The 13,413-nt window shown below is 36.5% G+C and overlaps 2 protein-coding genes, 1 long non-coding RNA gene and 1 pseudogene across 3 annotated transcripts; 3 read left to right on the forward strand and 1 right to left on the reverse strand.

Annotated features, from left to right (window-relative positions):
• The first annotated feature begins 1,804 nt into the window (after nt 1-1,804).
• LOC116197998 (loganic acid O-methyltransferase-like) lies at nt 1,805-3,458 on the forward strand. The gene is made up of 3 exons (XM_031528293.1): nt 1,805-2,004; nt 2,270-2,917; nt 3,086-3,458. Exons 1-3 carry the CDS (start codon nt 1,915-1,917, stop codon nt 3,422-3,424), a joined length of 1,077 nt encoding a protein of 358 aa, XP_031384153.1. The 5' UTR covers nt 1,805-1,914; the 3' UTR covers nt 3,425-3,458.
• Nucleotides 3,459-6,019: 2,561 nt separating this feature from the next.
• Nucleotides 6,020-8,204, reverse strand: LOC116197999. The gene is made up of 2 exons (XR_004155132.1): nt 7,925-8,204; nt 6,020-6,483 (listed from the first exon to the last, which is right to left on the reverse strand). It is a non-coding gene; the product is annotated as an uncharacterized LOC116197999 (long non-coding RNA).
• Nucleotides 8,205-8,664: 460 nt separating this feature from the next.
• Nucleotides 8,665-9,886, forward strand: LOC116193845 (annotated as a pseudogene).
• Nucleotides 9,887-11,621: 1,735 nt separating this feature from the next.
• Nucleotides 11,622-13,348, forward strand: LOC116194988 (loganic acid O-methyltransferase-like). Its single transcript, XM_031523932.1, has 3 exons — nt 11,622-11,847; nt 11,943-12,590; nt 12,795-13,348. Exons 1-3 carry the CDS (start codon nt 11,758-11,760, stop codon nt 13,134-13,136), a joined length of 1,080 nt encoding a protein of 359 aa, XP_031379792.1. The 5' UTR covers nt 11,622-11,757; the 3' UTR covers nt 13,137-13,348.
• Nucleotides 13,349-13,413: the final 65 nt, after the last annotated feature.

The following is a 13,413-nucleotide window of genomic DNA, read 5'->3' on the forward strand; positions in this document are numbered from 1 at the left end:
TTATTTAATTATTTACATATTAGAAATATTTTTTTTGTAGATACTCGCACAAACTTATTATATATTTTTAAAATTTAAAGTTTATATGAAATCCTTATTTCTAGTTTATTTTTATTTTTATGTTACCATTACTTCATATATACTTTACAATTTTAATCCTATAACAAATATTATGCTAACATCCTATGAAATACTTATTTGTTAGTACATGTACTAATCACTTTTGTTTGACGTTGGGCTTTTCTCTAATAGGATGAGAAAATATTGGATTCAAAATGAGCTCCACATGATTCAACTGATTCTCTTAATCTTTTTAATAAATCTATATATATATATATATATATAAAGTTGTAACTCATGCATTAAATAGGGGTAGAAAAGAAAATGTCATAATAATATGGGAGTAAAGTGGTAAAATTTTAAGTAATTGATTGTTAATATACTACATATATTATAAAGAAAATATTAAAAATGTATGGGAAAATATTTCAATCAAAGAACAAGTTATTTAAATATATTCATCATTTTAAGAAAAATAAATAATTATTTAAAATTATATAAATTTAAAATTAATTTTAAAATAAAGTATTATACCTAATCTTAAAAAAATTAATTAGGTAAAACTCTCGTCAAAGTTACTATGTAATTTTATCTAAAAGTGTTACAATTAATAAAACTTGATATATGGAATCTCAACTATAATAATGAAGTTTAAAAGTTTTATGGACTCCGAGTCTCTTATTATTTCATAAAATAAAACTAACAACCTTATCTAAACCTATTCAAATTTTAGATTAATTTTTGTCAGAAATTAATCTGGTAATTGCAATGATGTATATATTACCACTCTTTACTTAAGAACTTTTATATTTATTTAATATATTATAAGTTTGAATTTACTGTATAACTTTTACATAGTAATATAAATTATAAATTCAAATCAATTATTGTTTTTATATGTAAACTTTTATAATGAAATTTCTTTTTAAAATCCATGCGTCCAAAAGCTAGTTATTTTAATAATTTTATTTGGTTAATGAAACGTCATTTAATACTGTAGGAGAATCGAGTTGACGAAGAAATCTTATTGTGGTGGCACAAAACGTTACTACTAGATTTAGTCTGAAGAGGTCTTGTGTTTGTATTCTCACAATGAAACTTTATGCTTTTTATTTTGCTTTATTTTTTATATTTATATTATGTTATTTGCTTCCATTACAGGGAAAAAAAAACGCATATATATAGTTTGAGAATTTTCCGGAGCAACGTGACACGATTAAGAGCCCTACCAACGACAACAAACGAATCAAGCTTCGCATTTTCCTTTTTATATAAAAGAAGGGTAATAGATTAGGGGATTCGAGCAAACCATGGCCCGTTATACAGCTCGCCGGCAGCTTGACCGGAGATATTTTGGTTCTACTTATAGCTATAGCATGACTGTTACTATCAGGTGGAATTTACCAAATGTCCCATTCGGAACGGCTGCATTTGACTGGCATCATCGCAAAACTTTGGAAGTGACAACGTTGTCTTTTCCACTCATCGATTTATCTTTTATTGGATTAGGGGAAAAAAAAAGAGAAAAATAATTTTCAATCTTTCTTCCAATCATATAAATACAAACGGTTTGTCCATCCTGGCAACGTGTCATGGTGACAACGTTCGTGGCTTTGAATTTTCCAAATTAGCCTCTTCTTTTCTTTTGACTTTGAGTTTGCGTCCCTGGTACTCAAACTTGTATTTTCATGTTTGCGAAAGTTAAACCTACTTACCTTTCTTTTCTATATTTGTTTGATAACCATTTTTCTAATTGTCCCTTTGTAGACTTGTATGACAAGCCCTCCATAAAGGAACGCTGTTTCTTCATGTTTTCTTTTCCAGGAACATAGAAGATAAAAATTATTAAAAGAAATGAGGAACTCCATAGCCACAGAGCTCGAATCCTACCCGATGAACGCAGGGAATGGAAGCTACAGCTACAATAAGAACTCTCACCTTCAGGCAAATTAATTATCATTCCTTTCGTTAGCTCTTTCTTCTTTTTCTTTGCCCGAACTTTGGGATCCGTCTTTTGCTTGTACCAGTTTGGCCAACATTTGAGTTTATTATGAAATTTTGAGATAATCACAACCATACGCTTAAAAGGTTAATTTTATTTGAATATCGGTTGATTGATTCTCCCTCACGTGTGGGTCAACTAATTAGTTTTTTGAGTTGCCCGCTTGTTCTGCCGTATAAGATGAGGTTGTTGAACATCTTTAAACAGAGAGCAGCCGTAAGCGTTGTCAAGGAAAAAATCGATGAGGCAATTGTCACCGTGCTCGACATCAGAAGGTTTTCCTCTGGCCCTCGGGCCTCATTCAGAATCACGGACTTGGGTTGCTCGGTAGGACCGAACACCTTCATTGTTGTGCAAAACATCATCGAGGCTGTCCGGAGCAAGTATGGGTCTCAGGTACCTGACTTCCAAGTGTTCTTCAATGACCATACTGCCAACGACTTCAACACCCTCTTCACCTCCCTCCCTCCAGAGAGGAATTATTATGCCGCTGGAGTTCCGGGGTCCTTCCACGGCCGATTATTCCCCAAGTCATCCCTCCATTTTGTTCACTCTTCGTGCGCACTCCAATGGCTCTCAATGGTGCCCAAGGAGCTGCTCGATAAGGGTTCGCCAGCGTGGAACAAGGGGAGGATTCACTACAGCGGGGCCCCGAAGGAAGTGGGGGATGCCTATAAGTTCCAGTTCGCGAAGGACATGAGAGATTTCATCAATGCTCGGGCGAAAGAGATTGTGAATGGAGGGCTAATGGCATTGATCATGCCGGGAACTCAGGACAGGGTTCCCAATTCGAAAGTGCCCTCGGCATTCATTTTCGATCTTCTCGGCTTTAGCCTAATGGATATGGTCAAGGAGGTAAGAAATTCTCATTTATGTGGTCCATGTGATAAATCGAAAAATGGTGGAGCAGAATGCTCGAATTGCCCCTTAGTACGTGAAATAAAAAGAAAAAGCAATTCGGCGATCATATACTAGCAAAAGAATAAGTCCTATTGTGCAAAACTGAGCACAAGTGTTTTGCAGGGAACAATACGCGAATCCGATGTGGATTCGTTCAACTTGCCCATATATGCAGCCTCTCCCCAGGAAATGACAGAACTCGTCAATGCCAACGGATGTTTCAGCATCGAGCGGATGGAACTAACAGCTTCCAGCTCAAAGTCCAGAGGAAAGATTAGTGGGCAGGCAGTTGTGATGCATCTGAGAGCTGGTCTGGAAGGGATCTTCAGCAAGCATTTCGGTACTGCAGTTATAGATGAACTGTTTGATCGATCTGTGAAGAAAGCCAAAGAATTCGCCGCACGGCTAGACTCTATCTCCAAGGAAAGCCTGCAGTTACTAGTTATTCTCAAACGCAAATGAAGGATATGTGTATCCTAACCTTATTTTTGTACTATGTCTACGTACCTCACTGATCTAAAAACTAGAAATAAACAAATGAATAAATAAATAAATAAAAGGAAAAATCAAACCATACTTCTCTAAAAATATGTTTTCTTATGAAATTCTCAAATCTTAATTGAATGTGTTGTCCGATTTTCCAAATTCAGATATTGAAAATTTTAGATTCGAAGTGAGTTTAATATCACTTAATTCTGTTAATTTCGTACAACAATTATGTGTAAACTAAGTTATTGAACCCGTGTATTGTATGTATTTTATAAAGAAAATATTATTATAAGAATTTAAATATGAAGACACTGATTGCTATTGTTACATAATCTATATTAGTGTATAAAAAATAAAAATTCTAAGCTTTAATTAATTCAAGAATGATAATCATAAAATCTATAATTTGTTAAAGTTAGTATTAAGCTTATTCTTATTCTAATCACATTTTATATGTTAAGCTTCGTATGTTTGAATAATTTTTTATAAAAATGGACTCAATGTCATATTTCTTGATTGAACTTTTATAAAGCTAACATTGATTTTTAAAATTGATTTTTAAATTTTAAATAGTCCCCAATCTACATAAAATTATCAATTATTATATATTTATGAAATCTTTAAAATTATGAATATTTATTTACTTATGTAATAATAATAAGTGATTTATATATTTTTTGGGCATATTTATTTCTTTATTGACAATATTAATGATAATTTAATTTATATATTGTATATTAATTTATTAACGCATTTAGTATTGGATATATTTATTTATTTGTAATTATAATTATTATTTAATTTCTATATTGCATTTTAACTTTATTAAGGAATCGATGATTCTATATCCATTTATTGGTGAGGATACAACTTTAAGTATATATACATATAAGTCAGAATTAATACTTAAAGTTTTTATATAGAATAAAACATTTTTCCTATTAAAAAAAAGAACATTTTGCAGAAAAATAAAACACCCGCAAAAGGCACAGGCCTTCCTAGTTGGCACTTAGTTGAAGGCAATCTATTCAATTATTTTTCAAGCGCAGAGTTTAATGGATTCACACTAATTCAGTTCTAGTTGGATCAATTGACTATGGGCAAAGCACTCCGAACCATAGATTTCACTATTCACTGAACTCAAAATGAGACCTTACTTTTAACCGAACCGTTTGAATCAATTTATATTGGTTCTTTTTAATATTTTAAAGTAAAATGAATAACATCTGTTCAGGTGAAAAACAAACTACCATAAAAGATTATTTGGACGTGTACTCTTTACAATTAGTTCTGATTAATGATAAATTCACAATACTTATCAAAACAAAAGCTACCATAAAAAATATTATAGGGAGAGATATTTCATGCATTCCTTCCATCTAAGTGTAATATAGATGATAAAAATTACTTAATTACAAAATCTAATGGCAATCAAGTGGCATCGTCTATATTCACCCAAAAGTAGCATCGACTATATTTATGCAGATTTTAATTGATTTCTGTCCTATTTAGTAACAGCACCTCCGCCTAACTATAAAAAACATTTGTACCATCTCCCCACTGTTCAAATTGAAATCATAAATGATTAAAAAAAATCATATTACAGCAATGGTTCTATTGAGGAAGCACCCCGTTCTATTCTCAGTGCTTCTCTTATTCGAAATGAAGGGTGGGGTGTTTCTCGCCGTTTCTTATGACATAGGTCCGCGGAAGGGAAGAAAAAAGAAACATATGAAATGAATGGAAGGCGGTGGAAGAGGATTGCAGGGGGAAGTGAGGGCCACGTGGGGCCCTTGCTACTCTTTCTTTTTCTTTTTTTCTTTTTTCCCTCTGGCAACGTATATAATATATATATATATATATAAGCATATGTATGTATAGGTATGCATGTTTGAAAAAATGTTGGCTCTTCCAATCTTCCTCACTAATAAAAATTTGGTCTTTGAAATTTATTTGAGAAACTAGAAAAGATTTTTAAGCTTCATAGCACCTTCAGGTCCCCAAGTAGCTTCTGTACTAATTCCTTCATAGCATCATACTTTCGCTGCCACTTTGATAATTTAGATGTCACGACTCAAAATTTTAGTAGAGTTTCCCCTAAATTTTCTCGATATTCCTTATCACACAAACTATTTATATCAAAATCTGCTTTCCATAAATTTCTATATATATGCATGTATATATATATATATAACCAATCTAGAAAGCCCTCACATATATATATACATTTCAAGAGAGCCACATCATTAAATCAACTAGTTAAAAGTTTCAGGTCGTAACATATTCAATACACTCTATATGACAAGAATACTTATCAACTAACACCAGTCTAACTGCAAAAATCCTTACATTGATCCCTGGTATCTGAAAAGTTCTCATGTCCTGCTAGTCTAGTTCCTAGCTGATCTGGAAACAATTATATGCAGGATGTAAGCTGCATCTCAGTGAGCACAAAATTCATGAAATGAACTATTATTAACTAAAAATATTTTTAAAAATGAACAAAGATAATACCAGCATACCTAAGTCCGTCATTTAATTCACCAGCATAGCATATTATACAACACATACAACTAATTACTAAATTCATTCGTAAACAATCAATTATCTTTATAACCATATAATAATATTACAATTAACCATTAACTCAACACCGCCTAACACTCATACAATGACTAAATCAAGCTTTAACAAACAATACGGTTTTCACAGAATAATTTCAGACAATCTCAACAATCATCACATTTACAGCAATCAAACCAGACAAACAATATACAACACAACCAATCAATATAGCCATAGGGTTGCGTTTCCTCCCAATAAAGTCGTGACGGTACCGTGACCCCTCATATCTCAAATAATTGATTCCCATGTCCTCATAAACATATATCATAAGCCGGGGCCGCCTATTAACCTTTGTCAGGTCTAGCAGCCGATCGAGTCCCTTTTTTTATTCCGTCGGGTCCAGTGACCGATCAGGCCCCTATTTGTATTTCGCCGGGTCCAGTAGCCGATCTGGCCCATTTTATAGTCTGTCGGGTCCAGCAGTCCCATGAATATAATAAACCAAGTCACGTTAACATACACAATCATAATTAATCCACGAAAACAATATATAGCACAACCAAGCAGCATAGCCATAAAGAAACAAGCAATATAAGCATATCACCACCTAATCAATCGCACTCAATAAAAATTATCAAGTATAAATTCAGCATGTAAATTTGAATCCTTTGTCAGAACCCAAAAACTCCATCCAATCATCTAATCGAATTTCTTCAGCTCAAGACACAACTAAATTCGCTCCAACAAGAGAACTCTAGCTTCACTAAATTAATTAGACACCCCGTGCTTAAACTATGGAAAAACTCATTTACTTCAACCAACTAACCTAAATCATATAAGAAAGATTACAACTAAATATATAAACTCAACCCCTTCATCAAAGTTATACAACTATTTTCTCTTCTCATTTTCTCCTCTTGCTCAAGAGACATGCAAAACAAAGAAAGAGAAAGAAAAGAATAAGGGCAAAGGCAAATATAGGAACAATGGAACGAGTTCAAGATAAACTTAACAAAAGTGAGTTCCAAGATCCTCAAATCAACTTTGATCCCAATTCAAATGTCCCTTAATTCAACTATGGAATACTCAAAATGACATGAAAAGTTGGGGAGAATGACCTCAAAGCATATAGGAACGAAGACAACTTACCATATGCCATGAAGGTGACTGAAACGAGCCTCTATAGGCCTTACTCATGACTGGACAACATGCAAGGTTATTTAAATCGATCTCACGGAGACCTAAATATAAGTAATCATGCATCCAAGAGCATCTATAATTTATTTTAGTTTATGCTCCAAATCGAGATTAGCCAAACAGAGGATCAATAAACTAAACAAGCACCCAAAAACTCAACCTGAGACTAAACAAATATCATCTTTCCTCTATTAGTCAATTCAACCACATATTTAGATACAACATAAAATCATCATAAACATGTAGAATCATTTTAAGTCCGACAAAGGATTGATAGGCAACTCAACTTACACCTTAATCACTTCCTTTAGTAATCAAAAGGGTGTCAAAACCCTCAAATCATCCCTTTCATTATCATATAATATAGCTCGTACATAAAGCATAACTTTTAATTGAACAAGCATAAATTGATCAAGAGAACAAGGGATTGATATGGAACCCAGTCTGCAACTTAAACTTAAGATTAAACTGTCAAAATCGAGCTAAAACCTCCTAAATTAAACAAACAAGCATCATATGATTCGGCGCTACTTCAAATCCAACCTCAATTCATCCAAATTGATTATCTAAATCGCCCCCAAATTGCACCAAGAACCATCAAACCAACCCACTCAGCACTCAAGCATGATAATCAATCGTTAAAACCAAGCAAAACATCTTCAAAACAATAGAGATTGCATATCATGTCAGTCCATAAGTGAACGAAAGTACCTGAAAAGGGTAAGAGGGTGAGCTAGAGGCTATCGGGCTTTCGATACCTGCACAATACAGTCGCAAGCAGACAAAACTGAGATGGCAGGATAGAGATACATAGAGACGGAGAAGCAAAGGAAACAAGAAGGTGGTTGAGCTCCATCTCGCACTCCCTCATCCTTGAGCTCAACCTCGAGCTTTGTCGCTCACCCTCTCTGCCTATCGCTCTCTCTTTTTTTCGCTCTCTCTCTTTTTCTTCTTCGTTTCCCCCCAGCCAGAAACAAGACAATGAAGAAGAAAAAAGAAACAATAGAATGGCAGTGAAAAGGAGGGTGGTCTTACGACCACGTGGAGCCCATTCCACCCTCTTTTTTTTTTTTAACTCCAGCCACATAAACGTAATATATATATTTTACATATATAAGTACGTGTATGTATATGTGTGTATACATATTTGCAAAATAAATACCGGGTCTCACATCAGATGATCTGAAGTTTGGAACATACCAAAAAACAATACACAAGGCCTGATGAATATGCTCCCACAAAAATAATTCCTTGCACTTGCCTGTGGAAAATTTTCTTTTGTTCTTCAGAATACCAACCAAAATAGGTAGAGAAAGTCACTGACGTACAACTACAATTCAATTGACTTGTTATGATATGCTGAGTACAAGCACGGAAGCTTGGTGCTATTCGTGAATTCTGAATTGAACATAACTACAATTGAGATTTCTCCTTCAATTTCAGCTCGGTACATGAGGCTTGAGTCTGATGGCCACTTCAGAGTTTATGAGTGGAGCGAAAAATCAGGTAGATGGCATCAAGTACCCCCGATCTTTAACTTGATATTATGGGGATAGTGCTTAACCTACAATCAGCGGGAAGTATGGCATTTGCTGAAATGATAATGCTCTTCTCCAGCCACAGATAATGGCACGGTCTATTTTTGGCAAATTGATAGCAAGCAGTCAGATCTTGGGTGCTCTAAAGTTATTTCATTATCCAGTTCGACATGTCGGTATCAGGATGTTATCTACTTCACTTCGATTCATATCTCCAAGAGAGTGACCCAAAAAGTGGTAAACAAGTCTATGAAAAGAACTATTCGTGCAAAGTCGCTATTTTTCTAAATGGGTCGAACTCATCTACTGGTTCTTGTTACTTACCATCCAAACTGTTCTCATTGGTGAGTAATTATGAGAACTCTACCTCTATCATCTTGTGAAAATGCAAAGAAAAACCAATTTTCTATTATACTAGCGTTGAGCGTTGGTGCCTTATTTGCTTTGGTCATTTGGTTGGAGTCATAATTTGGAAGAGAAGAAGAGTTCATGACGAGGAGGTGGATTATCTAGATCAAGTAGTTAGGATGCCCACTTGATTCTCAATTGACAAATTAAAAGAATCGATCAAGAATTGCAGCGAGAAGCTTGCTGCAAGTGGTTGTTGTTCTGTTTTTGAAGGTACCATGATTGATGGCATGAAAATTGCAGTGATACAGTTTGCGGGTTTAGCCCTGATCAGAGACTCATTTCTAGCTGAAATGAGACTATTGGAAGCATCTGCCATGTCAACTTAGTGAGGTTAGTTTGATTTTGTGCCGAGAAGATGCACATGCATCTAGTTTATGAGTTTATGGCTAATGGATCTCTGGATAGATTTATCTACCACAAGAATAGTCAGCTCGCGCTTGAATGGCAACAGAGGAAAAAGATCATCCTCAACATAGCAAAGGGACTGAACTATCACCAGGAAGATTGTTGGTCGAAGATCATCCATCTCGACATTAAGCCCCTAAATATCCTTCTCAATGAGAATCTTAATGCAAAGGTTTTCAACTTTGGACTATCAAAGCTGATTGATAAGGACCAGAGCTGAGCTGTGACGACCATGAGGGGAACTCTTGGCTATGTAGTTTTGGAGTGGTTAAGTGCAACGATTACTGAAAAAGTAGATGTGTACAGCTTGGGGTTGTAATATTAGAAATAGTGTGTGGAAGGAAAGTACTTGATGGCTATTTGAGTGAGGAAGACATGCATTTCCTCAATCATTTCAAGAGAAAAGCAAAAGAATGGTGACTTCTCGATATGATTGATGAATGCAGCGAGGACATGTAGTTTCATGAACTTGAGGCCATTAACATGATGAGAGTCGTTGCTGGGGGAACCTTCGTAAAGCCTCCGTATTCAAGATTTCCTGTAACAACGAGAATGCGATGTTTGACTTGAATAGATGAAACCTCATCTTCTTCTTCTCCACTTTAGTGATGTGTTCCTTGATCATCTTATGATTTGGGGTCACATAGACCTTCGACAAAGTGCTAAAAAAGACCAGCTCAACGAGAAGCGAGACTTCTCTCCTTTAGGGCCTTTTGTTGCTTCTCTGATGACTCATAGTGCTCAAACTGGACCAAAATCACCCCATGCTCCTAAGCAGTGCCCTGAATACCCAACATCTATTAAAAAACATGCTTGGTAGCCGTGTCCACGAGACGACAAATCATAGCCTGGATTGCCTCCCCTGTGCTAGGAGGGAGAGTCCCAACAACCGCTATTTTGGATCAGGCAGGGGTTGGACATCATCCCTCGCTCCTAGTGTGGGCAATGCCACTTGGTTAACCACAGGGTGGCTGGGGCCCGATCATTCGTGCTATTCCCTCGACTGTACATGGAGTTTGCCTAATATCTCGCTGAAACCATCAAGACTAACCTCTCAATAAAAGATGATTGGAAACCGTTTAAAGCCCTGACCTTTTGCATAGGTTCCAAAGACAATGCCAATGTTACGGATGTGATCCGTCCCTCACATGTGTGATCTACGTGTGGATGACGATCAATCCACTAGCTCGAACAATAAACATTTACATTTAAAAAACGTACGAAAACTCTCTTTTAATTAAATTTACAATGCTATGGATAGACATATAGATAGATAGATAGATAGATAGATAGATAGATAGATACAGTAAGCTGTTATGTCAACGAACCAGAGGCCTTCATGCAAGCCTTTTAGTGGTTTCTCCAACTCATAGCTGATCATCCTTTCGCATGCTTTATTATTAATTTAATAAAATTTATATTGTTTAATATGTAATGTTATTTAGATGCTATATTTTGGTCCTTTCTAGTTCTACTGCATCATCTATTTATCTATATCGATCAAAATATTAAAAAATAAATTATTATCCATAGAAAAAATTTAATTATTATAATTTATTACATCCTAACCAAACAAATGAAATATTTTACAGAATATAATACTCCTCAATTCCATTCTAATTAACCAGTCCTGCTGTGCCTTTAATTTCTTTTTTTCCCAGTGAACCAAAACTTCCGGATCAGACAGATGCATTTGACTGGCACCAAAGCCGAAAAATTAGAAATTTGTTTCCTATTTTTCTTAGAATAATATAATACATCGCCAACCTTTTTTGACCAGACTTTGACTTATCTCAGCAGCAATATATTATAGATTAACCCCTTGTTCTTTTCTTATTGCTAAGCATCCCCTTGTTCTTTTTCCTCTGTTCCCTTGCTTTATTTATTTATTTTTTCTTTTTTATGACCGGCATATCGGGGATTCCTGCAACAAATCCCCCGAGTCCCTGCCTCAAGGCACACACAAATGGGTAAGAATGACAAGACATAATAGGTAACCTTAGGAGGATTTGAACTGAGGATTGGGTGGATACTGACACGTCAGCATTCCCTTGCTTTATTTGTCTCTGTACTCGTATTTTTAAAGCAACAAAACTCTCCACTCTCTTCTTGCCCTCATTAAAGGACCAGACTTTATAATTCTGCATAAACGGAGATCTCTGTTCCCTTGAGTTCATTTTATTCAGGAAAATGAGGAACTCCTCAGTTACAGAGCCCGACTCGCACCCGATGAATGCAGGAGACGGAAACTACAGCTACCACAAGAACTCTTACTTCCAGGCACCAATCTTACGTTGGATTCACTCATTTTTCTGTACTTTGCTTTAACATCATGATTAATTTCTGCTCATGCAATCTTATCCATCTTTAATCAGAAAGCAGCCACAAGTGTCACCAAGGAAAAGATCGACGAGGCAATTGCCACCGTGCTTGACATCACACGGTTTTCCACGGAGGCACTGGCCTCGTTCACAATCGCTGACTTGGGCTGCTCCGTGGGACCAAACACCTTCATAGTCGTGCAAAACATCATCGAGGCTGTCCGGTGCAAGTACGGGTCTCAAGTACCCGATTTCCAAGTGTTCTTCAATGACCATACTGCCAATGACTTTAACACCCTCTTTACCTCCTTTCCCCCGGAGAAGAATTACTATGCCGCAGGAGTCCCAGGGTCCTTCCATGGCCGATTATTCCCCGAGTCGTCCCTCCATTTCGTGCACTCTTCCTATGCAATCCATTGGCTCTCAAGGGTGCCCAAGGAGCTGCTCGATGAGGGCTCGCCTGCATGGAACAAAGGGAGGATCCACTACACCAGTGCCCCGGAGAATGTGGGGGATGCCTATAAGTCCCAGTTTGCGAAGGACATGCGAGATTTCTTCAACGCTCGGGGGAAAGAGATTGTGAGCGGAGGGTTAATGGCACTGATCATGCCGGGAACTCAGGACGGGGTTCCCCATTCCCAAGTTCCATCGGGTGTCAATTACGATCTTCTCGGCTTTAGCCTAATGGATATGGCAAAGGAGGTAAGATGTTCAGGCTTATGTTGTCAATGTGACTAGAATGTAAATCAAAGTGGGTGATCAACCACGTAAAATACTAGGATTGCCCCCTCGATCGGTAGGTTAAACAAACAGTAAAAGCAATTTGATTATAATAAGAATGTGTGAGACAGTCGTTGCGCGTTGATATTTATCTGGCCTTGGGAACTTAGGCTCGATGTTTTGCAGGGGATAATAAGGGAATCCGATGTGGACTCGTTCAACTTGCCCGTGTATGCACCCACTCCTCAGGAAATGACAGAACTAGTCAATGCCAACGGATGCTTTGGTATCGAGCGGATGGAACTAACAGCTCCAAGATCAAAGATCAAAGGATTGATCGATGGGCAGGCGTGTATGATGCATCTGAGAGCTGGCATGGAAGGGATCATCAGCAAGCATTTCGGTAGTGAGATCATAGATGAACTGTTCGATCGGTTTCTGAAGAAAGCGGATGATGAATTCGCTGAACGGCTCGAAGCGAGCTTCCAGAATAGCACTCAGCTGCTAGTTGTTCTCAAACGCAAATAAAGGGCTTCTGTACGCTTCGGTCCACTTGCCAAGACCTGCCGAATAATTTAATGAAATCATAATAGCCGATAATAAATCTCTCTTAGAAGACGTGATTCGTCAAATTCATGTGTCATTTTTTTTTTTCGGTGATCTATGCATGTGTCATTTGTGATAGACTATTCATGTATCAGTGCATGTATGCATGTATATGATACGCGTTTTCTCAATAATCCTCAAGTTAAATATGCGTATGTTTACCAACGAAGTGAATGGTTGAGGGTAAACAGTTCTAACC

The sequence above is a fragment of the Punica granatum genome, chromosome 2, assembly GCF_007655135.1.
Source record: "Punica granatum isolate Tunisia-2019 chromosome 2, ASM765513v2, whole genome shotgun sequence".
Classification (NCBI taxonomy): Eukaryota; Viridiplantae; Streptophyta; class Magnoliopsida; order Myrtales; family Lythraceae; genus Punica; species Punica granatum.